Here is a 14,647-nt window from a genome sequence, read left to right as displayed (position 1 = left end):
TATGTTTATTCTAATATACTGAATGTCTGAAGATAAGGACATCTTATTATTAAAACATGTTTTAATTATGAGTGATAGCGATGGCTACAGCAGTCATGGTTTGTGCCTGTTTTTTAGATTGATTTTTGGGAAAAGGAGCTAATGTTGGTTTATTTTTCTCCATGTGGTGGCTTTAGCTGGAACAGATTCAGAAACACCCGTGGTTCTTGTGAGTATTTCCAGATTGTATTTGATTTCCAGCTGATTCTCTCTTCCCTTGTTTAAAGAGATCTCAGTATTGATCAAGATCCCAATATTTTCTGCCTTCATTAAGCAGAGGTGAGGGATAGTCTCATAGAGGAGACAAAACCATGAGCAGAATTCAGAAATTCCCGAGTCCCACTCCACCATTGTCATCATTGTCTAGATAGGGGCGAACCCCATTGTGGTTCTTCAGAAGTCAAGAACCCCAGCCAGCATGACCAACAGGAAGAGATGCTGGGAGTTATCGTTTGCCAAAAGATATTTCCTTGGCTTCTGAGCTTCCATCTTAAATGTTTTTAAATTAAACTCTCTATCTGTGAGAGCTAAAAGCTTTAGTAATAACAAAAGTGAATAATTGTATTTATTTAGCTATATCTGAGCCATAACTATTCTAAAACATTGATATAGAATAAAAACAAACAAGCTTTGCATAGATTTGTTTAGATTATGGGTTCATGAAAAATCTACTAAACAATATATAGACTGTTATGATCTATATAGTTATTAACCATTGGAAAAAAACCTACCAGGTGCACAGACGTGGTCACACAGACACAATCTTTGGCAAGCTTGCTGTGCTGCATAGACTTAACCCACCTTTTCCATTAATATATATTTCTGTTCTTGGGAAGAACGTACTTCAGTGGCAGAGCACGTGCTTCTGATTTCAATCTCCTCCATGACCAGTTAAGCCTCAAACCCAGAAGAGTTAAAATCATTAATGCTTAAAATAACTAAAGGTGCCTTATCTTACTGCTGCTTTTGTATGCTGGTTTGGATATTTTTACAGAAAAGCAACCTACAAATACTGTAGATAAATCAGTGAACCAAACCTATTTGTAACATTGCTTCCACCTCCACTGTGAACCCCCGAAAATGAGTCCTTTTTGACAACGGCTTTTGCCAGAGCTCTTTTATCCCACTACTCAAGATTTCAATAGGGTAGTGTCTTCCTTTTACCTGATTTACACACTTCCTCTTCTTCCAGGGGAGGTAAGAATGAACCAGAGCCGGAACAACCGATCCCTCGGAAGGTAGCGATCCGACGGATTCAGTCAGTCAGTGAGCTGGACCCTGACGTGTTGGATAGCATGCACTCTTTGGGCTGTTTCCGTGACAAGAACAAGCTGAAGCAGGAGCTGCAAAATGAAGGGTGAGGAAGTGGGTGTGTGGTTGAACGGGGCAGCAAGAACCTGCCTTAAGCTTTGCTCCTTGCGCTGCAAAGGTGCAGTGTTCTAGTCCTTTTCGTGGGATTTTAAAGAGGCAATTTGTGCCTGCGTTGTAGGAATGGTGCTTCTGTAGACAAGCTGGGATAATCATCTCACCACGATTGAGCAAACTGGCAGAGTGCAATTAGGGTGGATGTGCTGTAAGAGAAGGAGTCTGATGAAGGAGGAGACAGAGCTGAGGTTTGGTTTGTGATGGAAATGTGGATAGAAGGCAGGGCAGCTAGGAAACATGTGTAAATAGATGGAGAGGGGAAAAAATGCACCGTATCTCTTCTATAGCCAGGCAATAAACCCACCTTTCTTCTCAGGACACCCCCCGTTTTTTTTCCTGTCTCCATTTCATTTTTTAATATAATTTTTATGAAGAATGCTAAAAAGGAAATAGAAACTAACGAGGGGTAATATAAAGTAAAGAAAAGAAAGAAAGGAAAAGCAAAAACAAAGAAAAAGGCAGAAGTGCAAAAAGAAAGAATGAAAAGAAATAGAAAGGAGTAACTTCTGATTTTCTTTACAGCAATTATAAGTACAAATACAAAATTACCTCTCACTCTATGGTTACAAAAAGAAAAACTCTCTTTTTTCTAATAATCAAAACCATAAATCGTAAGTGCATTTCTTTCCATTTCATGCAAAAAGTCTATAAGGGGTTACCAATCAGCAATAAACATAGATATTGTCTTTTCTCTAATCAAGAAAGTCAGTTTAGCCATCTCTGCAAGTCCCATCGTCTTCAGCAACCATTCCTCAGTTGTGGGTAGTGTTAAATCTTTCCATTTTTGTACATATAATAATCTCGCTGCAGTTATCATATATAAAAACAAAATTCCATGACTTTTTTCTAGCTGTTTGTCCATCAATCCCAAAAGAAAAGCCTCTGGTTTCAATTCTATATTAGTCTTTAAGATCCTCTGAATTAGTGTATGTATCTGTACCCAAAACTGTCTAGCTTTTTTACATGTCCACCAAACAAGATAAAATGTCCCTTCACATTGTTCACATTTCCAACATAATTTTGAAGTACATTTATACATTCTAGACAATTTCTCTGGTGACACATACCAATGATACATCATATAATAAAATTATTTTAAGATTATAACTGTGTAAATTTCAACCCTTTCAACTACATTTCCCATTGTTCCATTTGTATATTATAACCAAAGTTTTTAGCCCATTTCATCATACATTCTTTCACTTGATCTTCTGTTTCAAATTTCAATAAAAGTTTGTACCTTTTGGCAATAACATCTTAATTTCTTTATTTCAAACTCAGTCTTACATTGTTCAAAACCATAAATTCTTTTGTCTACTTTAAACCTTTCTAATAATTGTACATAAGAAAACCATTGACAAGTATATCCCTCTGTTACCAGATCTTCTCTTAATTTTATTTTACATTCCCCTGAAAAAATTGAATATGTCATGATAAGTTAACCATTTGTATTGGCTTATCATTTCTCATCTGTAAAATGCTTCTTGTGCTGAAAGCCACAAAGGTATTTTCAGGCACAATGTGGATTTGTATCTATTCCATATTCTCAAAATGGCACATCTGACCTAATGATTTTTAAAATCTACATTAACCTTAGCTTTGTCATACCACAAACATCCATGCCACCCAAATCTCAGATTGTGTTCTTCTAACTCCAAAAGCCTTCTATTTCTCAGCAACACCCACTCTTTCATCCAAACTAAACAACAAGCAGCAAAATATAATTTCAGATCAGGTAAACCCAATCCTCCCCTTTCCTTTGCATCTTGTAACACCTTATATTTAACTCGTGTTTTTTTCTCTTGCCATACAAATTTCGATATATCCTTCTGCCATTGTTTAAATGGTGTCAAAAAAGGTTTCCTGTCTCCATTTCAGAGAGAACCAGGAGAAAATGATTTATTACCTTCTACTTGACCGCAAGGAGAGATATCCCAGCTGTGAGGATGAGGACCTGCCTCCACGCAATGATGTTGGTGAGATGTTGGGGAAACGTTTCTCCAAGCATTTCATCAGGACCAGACAAACAGAGTAGTGGTGGTGGTGACTGCTGATGACTCAGGGGGTTAGCAAGCATTTCCAAATTTTCTTCTTCCCTCAATATTTCATTTGACTGATATGGAGGAAACAAGAAAGATCAGAGCGGCATGTAAATACATGTCAATGTATTTTTGGTTAAAGCTCCACTCTTTGTAGATGTCTTCTGCCCATATACCTTATTAAGGCAGGGAAAGGCTTAACATACCTTGAGAAATACAATACCCCCCCCCCCAAATCCTCTAGGGTAAAATAAGAAATTCTCAGGTCTTTCTCTAGGACAGTATTTCTCAACCTTGGCCACCTGAAGATGTGCAGACTCCCAACTGCTGGCTGGGAATTCTGGGAGTTGAAGCCCACACATCTTCAAGTGGCCAAGGTTGAGAAACACTGCTCTAGGATGTTACAGACTCATCCTATACAGATCTCAGTCACAAGAAGAACAATAACAATCCCTAAGAACAGCTTCCAGGCTATCCAAAAGTTGCTTTTCCTAGCAATATGTGGGGCTATGCAGGGCACTGAATTCTGCTGATGGCACAAAGAACAGCATTTCTATATAGCTAATCAGGACCATTATTTGAATCAGGCAAAGTCAGATTCAAATAATCCACCTGATTCAGAAAATGGATTTGATTCAATTCAATTCAGATTAATTTGGAAAATGGATCCAGTTTGGATGTTTGAAATGGGTAGATTTAATTTGGATTTTTGAATCAATTAGGAGAAGCTATCCCTGTGCCTGTATAACAGCATCTAGATTGATTCACAGGCAGCTGATTTGATCTGCAGATAAAATCACCCTTGAACTGAATCTCCAAATCCAACATTTCCAGAGTCCTAGTATCTCATCTTCATTCCCAAATTCTCTTCTCTTGCTCAGTCAAAGCAATGATAGTGCATATGTGGGTAGATGGATGGGTGGGTGGGTGATGGATTTGAAGGCTTTGTTTTCTTCTTCTGAATATGGTATGTTTCCTATATAAACACCAGCCTCTGAACTTCACCCAAAAGGAAGCCCTTATTGGGCCCTCCTCCCTTATGCCAGTTTGGTACAGTGGTTAAGGTGCTGGCCTAGAAACCAGGAGACCGGGAGTTCTAGTCCCATCTTAGGCATGAAAGCCAGCTGGGGACTTTGGGCCAGTCCCTCTCTCTCAGCCCAACCCACTGCACAGGGTTTGTTGTGGGGAAAATACAAGGAGGAAGGAGTGTTATGTATGTTCACCACCTTGAGTTATTTATAAAAAAATAATAAAGGTGGGATTAAAAAAAATCAAATAAACAAACAAACAAACAAATAAATAAATATGTTTCAGACCCTCCTCGGAAGCGAGTTGACTCACCTATGCTGAACCGACATGGCAAACGCCGACCTGAGCGGAAGTCCATGGAAGTCTTGAGTGTCACAGATGGTGGTTCTCCAGTCCCAGCCCGACGGGCCATAGAGATGGCACAACATAGCCAGCGGTGAGCTTGCCCCCAACTACGTGCATGTGTGAAATAGGGTAATGAATATCTCAAGTCTGGCATTTGGGGACTCCGCTGTCTTTCAGTGTGCTTTCTGGCCACTGAAAATGGAACTTGCAAATATTTTAATGATTGGCTTACCTCTAAGGCTGTTCCAGGAACAATCATGCACCTTTAAAGTAAAGATTTCCCGAAATCAAGCTCCATACGTGATAACTACAGGGACACATCCATGTAGCATTTTTGGCAACAGTATGAAAATGTCTTACCACTGCCTTCTTCTGAGACTTTTCTTCAGCTTTCCAGTCTAGCTTATAGCTCTAGGATTTCCTGCTGTCTTCTATCCAAGTACTAATCAGGTTCAACTCTATTTAGCTTTGGGGACCTGCCAGATACTGCCAACAGCTGCGCCTATGTATCTCTAAAAAGTGGTCAAGCTCCCTGCCTGGTAACTTCATGGTTTTATTTATGTTGCTTCCTTGGCAACAGTGTGGAAGTGGTTTCTCGCTGCTTTCTTCCAGTTCTTTTTTGATTCCTAGTCTAACCTAAAGCACTGGCATATTTTGATGGTCTCCTACTATGCAGATCTTGACTGCTTGATTATGTGCCATCAAGTCATTGTTGACCCTGAGTGACCACATAGACAGATTTTCTCCAGGACAATCTGTCCCAACCTGGTCCTTCAAGTCTTCCAATGGTGTACCCATCGCCATTGTAACTGAGTCCATCCACCTTCCTGCATCCTCTTTTTTCTCTTTCCTTCCACCTTTCCCAGCATTATGGATTTCTCCAAAGAGCTAGGTCTTTGCATAATGTATCCAAAATGCAGATCTATTCTACATAAAATTATATAAATAAATTCACTTCTCACCCCTATGGGTGGTACGTGTCTTCCTCAATCTCAGGTCCTCTGCCAGAGGCCTGGGAGTTTGAGGGTTCTGTGCAATATCTTAGCTGTTCCTAGCACTGCACTCTTCTGGACAGAGAGCTCTGATGTTGTTCCTGGGATCTGTTGGAGCCACTCTCCCAGCTCAGGAGTCACAGCCGCAAGTGCTCCTACCACCACTGGGACCACTTTGGCCATGTGTGTGTGTGTGTGTGTGTGTGTGTGTGTGTATCTATCTATCTATCTATCTATCTATCTATCTATCTATCTATCTATCTATCTATCTATCTATCTATCTAAGAACAGCAAAGATCACTAGCAGAGGACAGCAAAGAATTTCAGAATATATATATTCTGTCCAAAGCTTCTTATGCATTCAGTTCTTTAGTGTACCTCTGACTGGGGGGGTGGGGGTGGGGTGAAAACATTTTGTAATGCTACTTCAGACTGATTTTTCACGTGTATCCCATGCTCTTCACTGTGTCTCACGACCTTCTTCCCTTCCAAGGCAGCACTAATCCTCATATGTGTCTTTGCCCCCCACACAGGTCTCGATCTGTAAGTGGTGCCTCCACTGGCTTATCTTCTAGTCCCCTCAGTAGCCCCAGGGTGAGTATATGGAACATGTAAGAAATGGTATGTTGGCAGAAGGGATGGTTGGGTACAGCAGATGATGATGAAGAGCAGATGATGATGGGCAAAGTAAATATGAGGCTTAGGGAGGGAGTGGAAGTTGGGGAAAAAATCCTTAGATTCAGCAATCTTGTTTACATCCCATCCTGCGCTCAGTTCCAACTGCTGAGGTGCTGAGGACGCTGCCTTAGTCTTCCTGGCAGAAATGGTGTGTACTTTACAGTGCATGAATGAACGATAGCCAGAAAATGCATCTGGTGCAACTCACTTCCCACTCCCATTTCCATGACTGCATTTCCATGCTAGGAGAAAGCCACACCTGTTGACTTGCATTGGGGGAAGAGTTTTCAAAACACCTAGCATCTGCCAGTGAAAAAGGGGAAAGAAACAGAACAGGGAAGGAGAGGTGAGGTATCTGTAGATCTTGGATGAGGAATGTCAAAGAGATATATGTTTAGCAGGTGGTAGGATTGAAGGTTAAAGGATTTGGATTTATTTATTCATTTAAGCAATCTGTAAACTGCTGATTTGCCAGGGGATAAGATTATAATTAGTCTGGTTGGCAAGAGGCAATAGAACAGATTATAGCAGGCTTTCTGGTGTTGAACTACACCAGAATGGGATCTTGGCAGTTGTAGTTCTATATACCTGGAAAGGATTAGGCTGGGGAAAGCAGGCTAAAATCTGAGCAACCAAGGATGTCTGCAGCTGATAGTCAGAAAAGTCAAGATGGTGACCACAATAATGTGATCAGAGCTTCACCTGTTTTTTCTGTGCATCACACATAGAAGCAGGCACAGCTTTGACTGTACCATCATATAGCCACCATCTTGACTTTTTTTTTTTTTTTACCATCCCCTGCAGATACCTTGTGAACAACCAGTTGACCCCTGAATGATTGTTTTTGGCTTGTTAATAACAGTTGCAGTGTTGGGAGATTCAGATGAAGACTATCATGCAGAGCAGAAGGGAATTCACTTTTTCTCCATATCACAGTTCTTTCCTGCCCAAGGTTTATTTATTTATTTGTCAAACTTCTGAGGCCATCCAACTCCATAACAGCTCTGGGTGGTGTACAATAATAAAAGGAATATTGTAACAATATTAGAAACAAGAACAATATATGTCTGGAAACAGCAACAAAACACATAACCTGAATACAAAACGTTCCCAGAAAAGGCCCGTCACGCACCTAGCCCAAGGCCTGGAGGAAGAAGCAAGTTTTTAAGGTGGGTTTAAATTAGATCAGGGTAGGGGCCATATGGATCTCTGGGGGAATGCTGTTCCAGAAGGGCCTGCTTCCTGGATCCCATCAGATGGCACTGTTTAAACCAGCATTTCTCAACCTTGACAATTTGAAGATGTGTGGACTCAACTCCCAGAATTCCCCAGCCAGCATGCTGGCTGGAGAATTCTGGGAATTGAAGTCCACACATCTTCAAGTTGCTAAGGTTGAGAGACACTGGTTTAAACAATGAGACCTGAAGTACTGGCAGAAACTACAGGCGATAGATGGTCCCTCTTAACTAATGGTTGCAGCCAGGCAGCCAAGTCAGCAGACAAGTAATTTGTAAACTGCTAGAAATCAAGCCGGTAAATGTCATGAGCATTGCCAAAACATAACTTAGGGTTCTTGGTTATAGAACAGTCCAAGATTCCATGTACTGAGGAAATCAAATAGCAGAATGTAATAAAGGAAAATGAAGCTGTATCAGTGACACGCAATATGCATATGTCTTTGCTGTTGTAGATTTAAGGGTGTTCCGGATTATTTCTCTTTTTGAGTCAGACATATTCCAGACAGAGCTGGAATCTCTCCTCTTATCAACAGCTGTTCCTGAAATTGTGATATACTGTATCTTGAACCTCTTCATCTTTACCTGATTGTTCCAAATCAGACTGATTCATGATAAATCCTGATCCAGATCAGCCTTGTTGGTACTGGTGTACTCATGGCAGTTTTCCTCCTGTTGTAACTGAGATAAGAATAATATTGGAATGATGGATTGCTTCTACATATGCAGAGATATCTGTTATTTAGCAACCAAACTCACATGTACAACTGTCAACCTTGTTTTTAGTGTCATCTCTTGTAGTGTCCAAAGTGTTAGGTTTATTACTAGTTAGAATTCAGCAATGAAGCATCTTTACCTCTGCAGTTGAAAACACAGCCTTTTTAAAGCAGGCAATTATACCATAGAATGTCAGGTACGCATCAAAGTCAAACATTGAGAAGGTGCATTTTTATTACTAGCACAATATATCTTTGGAGACCAAGATCCCAGCAAAATTCTGCTTGCCACATAATAAAACCACACAGAAAAGACTGGAATGGAGAAACTCTTAGGGGTGGTAGTGTCTCTTTGCAACAGTCTGAGTCTTCAGATTTATCTGGGGAGAGGTTTAGAGTTGACAGTAGCCATTCTGTAGGAAAAATGGCCAACTGGGAGAGTTGCGGAAAGTTAGTCTTGCTGGAAGGCAAACTCAGGTAGGGAAACAAGTGATAGAGAAAAGACCTGGTGGCAAAGTCTGGACCTACTTCAGGGGACAACCATATATAGTTTCATGGTGGAATCATGGATGTTGTCTTTGCCACCGCATGGATTGACTGGAGGAAGGCAAGTAGTAGACAAGACAGGGTAGGTGAACAAAGATATTTATCTAAGAGCTTGAAGCAAGTTGAATCCTTAAAAAATGAATAACATGTCCAAGCCACAGTAGGGGAAACCCAAAATCTGGGCCACACTGTGAGACTCTGTTTGGGAGTAGACTATGAGATTGTCACCTGCCATTGCTCACTCCCATCTCACGGCTCTCCCCTCCTCACCTTTCTCCCCTCCCATTTCTCCCCACACCCAGAGCCCCATCTTCAGCTTCTCTCTCCCATCACCTCCCCCTGCCCCTGCGAAGACTCAGACGCTTCCAGCCAAGGGCAGCCCAGCAAGGGAGGGGGCCCTCCAGAGTCGATGCTCCACCCCCTTCCCTCTGCCTCCCAACTCTCCACCCCCTCACCCACCCTCCTCTCCCCATTGCTTTTTCCCCTCTACTAAACCCCCACCCAAATCTGTGCTGCAGGTCACTCCCCACCCCTCCCCTCGGGGAAGCCCCCTCCCCACTCCGCTCGGCACTCCTGTGCACACGCCTAAAGAGAGCCCCAGCGGCACTCCCTGCGGGACGCCACCGAGCAGTCCTGGTGTGGCCGGCGTGGCATGGAAAACTCGCTTGAACTCTATCAAGAACAGCTTCCTTGGTTCCCCACGCTTCCATCGTCGGAAACTGCAAGGTAAGTATATCATACTTTCCTGGGATGATGGGCGCATGATGAAAGTTTAATTATAGGGCCACAGCTTCTCAACTGGCATAACACATGTTGAAGAGCATACCAAAACAGTACATTCTACCTGGGGAAGTGCTGCAGAATAAAGAGAGTGAGCTGCATCAGAATTGAGTATGACTGTACCTCAGTGTTTCTCAACCTCGACAACTTTAAGATGTGAGGACTTCAAGTTCCAGAATTCCCCAGCCAGCATGGCTGGCTGGGGAATTCTCGGAGTTGAAGTCCACACATCTTAAAGTTGCCAAGATTGAGAAACACTGCTGTAGACAGTCAAAGAAGAAACAAGAAGTGGGGTCAAGGGCACCAGAGTGGAGTTTGAATGAGGATTGCATACAGTGGGTGTAAAGAATGTGTTAAATGAAGGAACACAATGTTTAAAGTTAGGAAGTGATGCCTAGACACTACCTTTTGCCAAAATAGATCATAGTTCATTTTGCTCAGGTACCCTCTTGCTCAGGTATTATCTATAGAAGAGGTGAAAAACTTTGATGGCCCTCCAGATGTTGCTGAACTAAGTTCCCTGATGCCCCAGCCAGTGAGGAGGGATTCAGAGAGTTGTCATTTATCAATAACTGAGTCTGTATTGGTCTGTACAGTCTGGGAGCCTTCCCAATGTTATCTTTTGAAATGCTCTCAAAAGAACCCGGGACCTTTTGCATGCTGACGGTGCGCCCTTCTTCAAGCAAGGGTGGAAAAGAAAAAGCAATTCCCTGCTTTTATATGCAGCCTCTGATACCAAATGAGGTTGCTTTGAAAAGTTGCAATTGGTGGGAAAGGGGATGAGTTTGTTTCCATTGAACATTTGCTCATTCTTTTCTCCTTGCAGTTCCTACACCAGAAGAAATGTCTAGTCTTACACCAGAATCATCCCCTGAGTGAGTATTAGAAGAGGGTGGCAGGAGGAAGGAGAATTTGGCCTTTTTTCTTCAATTCGTGGTTCTTACAAATGCTTTCCTGAAAGATGATGTTATTCCAGAATTAATGTGATTAATGCACAGTGATTGATATGGGAAATCCAGATTTCTCCCTCTTTCCCATGAATGCACCTGCAGTGCAGCACAAGAATGTGCGTCCTTATAGCTGTACAATGTGTGGCTGGAGAAATACCTTGGTCACCTAATGGGTAGTTCTGGCACCATCCATGGAGACCAGCACACCCTCCTCCCAAGGTTTCTTTCCAAACTGCCTTGTTTTCCCTGTTCTGCTTTTCTTCCTTTTGCAGGCTTGCCAAGAAATCCTGGTTTGGAAATTTTATCAACTTAGACAAAGAAGAACAAATTTTTGTGGTCATCAAAGACAAACCCCTGAGTTCCATCAAGGCTGACATTGTACATGCCTTCCTCTCGGTAAGCACTCAACTCTGGAAGAAAAGGAGAGGGGAGGGCTGTGACTGATTCTGAACAATGGGGTGGAGCTGGTTGGTAGGATGTGGCCCTGTTGGTACTGAGGACAACAGCATGGAGAAGAATGGAGTAAACAGGACGTTAAAAGGAAGATCCCTTCCATTCAATGTCTGCGGCTTGACATTGCTTGCCTTCCCTTAATCTATAGATCCCCAGCCTGAGTCACAGCGTTGTATCCCAAACAAGCTTTCGGGCCGAATATAAATCATCGGGCGGCCCCTCCGTCTTCCAGAAACCTGTCAAGTTCCAAGTTGACATCAGCTACTCCGAGGGGGGAGAGGCACACAAGGACAGTGGGATCTACTCAGTCACCTTCACCCTCATCTCAGGTGGGTAGCCAGGGGTTCCCCCCTTTGAGTCATCTTTAGGAGCCATGATGTTTACTGGACACTCAGGTTTTGCAGTTCCTATTAAAAGCAAACAAACCCAAAAGAAGCATTCCATCTGTTTGTGTGTAGCACTGTGTGTGATGTACATTGTGTCTCTTGGCTTTCAGTTCAGAATTTTCTAGCCATTACAGTTTCTGACTAAGTTTCTGGACTTCACAGAACACTTTGTCCCTTTCCTTCTGGTGCTCTTCCAATACTGGACTACAGCCCAATCACCTTCAGAAACTTTGGGCTACAGACCTCAAATGTCTCAGCCAGCACAGCTAAGGGCAAGAAATTGTACAGATGTTGTCCAAAACCTTTGGAGGGCATTGAGTGGCCTACCTTTGGCCTAGGCAAAGATAGAGACCCTTAAATTCAATTTGCCAATTCAAATATGGCATTAAGGTGTGGGATCCCACTTACATCAGAAAGATGATTACATTCTATTCTTAGAATCTGGTCTGTTAAAACAAGAGCAAGTTTCTAGTCCCAGTTGTCATTGAAAATACAATAGACTTTGACTGGGTGAATAGGTGTTGTAACTTGCTTCCCCACCTCTCTCTCTCCTACCTGCAATTTTCAACCCCCATTGTTGGGGATAGCTCCTTATTTGTAGGTCCTAAGGATCAATAAGGATCAGGATGAAAACACTCTGATGAAATCTAGTGATACATTCCACAAAGCTAACAGAAGGATCTTGCTTTAATCTTGTTAACACTTGGTTTTGGATATATCCGGGACTTGAACTAATATAAAGTCTATGCATTCTACCACCTTACATCAGCTTTACACCAATGTTTAGAGAGTTCTGGCTTTCCCTTTAGAATTCTGGGGAATGTGGTGAGTAGTTAAAGCAGTGTTTCTCAACCTTGGCAACTTGACGACGTGGCATGGCTGGCTGGGGAATTCTGGGAGTTGAAGTTGCCAAGATCGAGAAACACTGAGTTAAAGCCTTCACTTTGTATATCCCTAGTGCTCTGAGATGGTAGCAATTTTAGAAATAAATCCATACAAGCTACTTGCTTGTTTTGGGGATCGGAAAGTTGCATTTCTGTATTCTCTAGCCTTAGGTTGGGTGTAGGGGGAAAGGGCTCAATTTCCTTATTACCCCCTTGGTTTCCTTAGGGCTGCAAAGGAAGGGCAGATTCTTTTACCCCTCCTGTGCCAGTCAGTTCATTTACCTGCAAAGAATTGGATACATGAAATTTTATTTATTTACTTATCAAATTTATGTGCCCAGCCATCTCACACAAGGTGACTATGGGCAGCGTACAATAAAACCACCAGTTAAAAAGTACACAAAAACCAATTAAAACAGATATAAATTAAAAAACAAGGGGATGAAAGGGAACACATCACAATATTAGACATGATGCTGCCCTGTTGGCAGAGGATCCCCAGGCCTGCTGAAAAAGCCACATTTTAAGGGATTTCTGGAAGGTCAGAGGGTTGGGGCCAACCTCACCCTGAGGGGATGATGTTCCAAAGGGTGGGTACCACAGCAGAAAAGGCTCGTCTACTAGGTCCTGTCAGGTGGAATTCCTTAGTGGACAGGACTCACAGCATGCCTCTCCTGCCAGACCTGATGGGACGGGTAGATGTAATTGGGGAGAGGTGGCCTCTCAGATAACCTGGCCCCATGCCGTGTAGGGCTTTAAAAGTCAAAACCAGGACCTTCCATTGGACCTGGAAGTAAACGGGTATCCAATGCAGCTCACGGAGCAGAGATGTAATGCGTGTCCTTTCAGGGTCACATATAATTGCCCGTGTTGTCGCATTTGCACCAGTTGAAGCTTCCAGATACTCTTCAAGGGCAGCCCCATGTAGAGTACGTTACAGTAATCCTTGTCACTATCAGGCTAGTTTTTATAGATAAATCTGTAATACTAATGCTTCCTGGGGGGGGGGGTGTTAAGAGATATTAAATGGATTTAAGTCTGTTGTTTAGATAAAGTCACCAATTGACAAGGGGACCCTAGTTGCGTTGCAGAGGAGACCTGGTAGTGTGAAGGGATCAGTAACCTCCAGAGGCAATGTTGCATCTTCTCTAGCATCTAAACAGACTCATTTTTTCTAATTGTTCTTAAAGTAGTGCAACCCATAATCCTGAAGGGAGAGGAATATAGATACTGTACACAATTCTGCAAGCATTTGAATTTTTGAGTCTCCAGACCTCATTTATATAGCGTAGACAATGATCTCTTCCCACCATTGGACTTGAGGGGGATTCTACTTTTAGACCCTGTTTTTTGGAATCTCTTCCAAGGGATCATTTCTGTTCCTAATCTGTATGGATACTCCTGCCTCCTTAGGTCCCAGCCGTCGGTTTAAGCGGGTTGTGGAAACGATTCAGGCACAACTACTCAGCACACATGACCAGCCTTCGGTGCAAGCCCTTGCAGGTAGGTGTTACTGTATGTCATTGCTGTGTACTTATACAAATAATTGGCTGTTCCTACTTGTTTTTGCAAGAGTTAGGTGAGTTATTTAAGGCTGTGCAAAGGATTCAAAAGGGTGATTTGCAGAGTGTGTTGGTGCAAATGGAGCACCCCTCTTGAGGTGTTGAGGCAGCTGCATCATCTGGAAGGCTCACTACAGCTGCTTTAAGAGCTTTCCTGGGTTATCTGTATGTTTGTGTGTATGTACATGCACTATTGCTTTGCTTCACTTGCTTTACAAAGTGTTCTTTTGAATGCTTTGCATTGCCCTATAATTTACTACCTAGGATGACTTGTCCTGGAGAAAAGCTATCTATGTGGTTACTAAGTCAACACCAGCTTGATGGCACAGCATCCATCCATCCATCCATCCATCCATCCATCCATCCATCCATCCATCCATCCATCCCTCCCTCCCTTTGTCTGTCTGTCTGTCTGTCTGTCCGTCCGTCCATCCATCCATCCATCCATCCATCCATCCATCCATCCATCCATCCATCCATCCATCCATAAAAGGGACAGGCTGTTAGATAGTCTATCAGTGGATGTTAATCAAATCACGATAGCTATATGAAACCTCCAGATCCAAAAGACCTTTGAAGACTTGCGGT

General features: G+C 42.5%; 1 protein-coding gene across 1 annotated transcript in view; it reads left to right on the top strand.

Annotated features, from left to right (window-relative positions):
- The window catches only part of BRSK1 (BR serine/threonine kinase 1), a 44,666-nt gene that overhangs the window by 29,412 nt on the left and 607 nt on the right, over positions 1–14,647 (top strand). The window contains exons 9-18 of the mRNA XM_088142713.1: positions 177–208; positions 1,232–1,396; positions 3,343–3,440; positions 4,818–4,968; positions 6,403–6,463; positions 9,347–9,770; positions 10,651–10,699; positions 11,047–11,170; positions 11,376–11,556; positions 13,911–14,000. Of these exons, the coding sequence (XP_087998839.1) occupies positions 177–208; positions 1,232–1,396; positions 3,343–3,440; positions 4,818–4,968; positions 6,403–6,463; positions 9,347–9,770; positions 10,651–10,699; positions 11,047–11,170; positions 11,376–11,556; positions 13,911–14,000 (1,375 nt within the window). The remainder of the gene's footprint in view (positions 1–176; positions 209–1,231; positions 1,397–3,342; positions 3,441–4,817; positions 4,969–6,402; positions 6,464–9,346; positions 9,771–10,650; positions 10,700–11,046; positions 11,171–11,375; positions 11,557–13,910; positions 14,001–14,647) is intronic.

This window comes from Python bivittatus, unplaced genomic scaffold (assembly GCF_059951505.1).
Source record: "Python bivittatus isolate LINGU-HERP-01145 unplaced genomic scaffold, Pbiv_v1 ctg000440_np1212, whole genome shotgun sequence".
Lineage (NCBI taxonomy): Eukaryota > Metazoa > Chordata > Lepidosauria > Squamata > Pythonidae > Python > Python bivittatus.
Note: the sequence above shows the minus strand (reverse complement) of the source record. Positions and strands in the feature narration are given on the sequence as shown.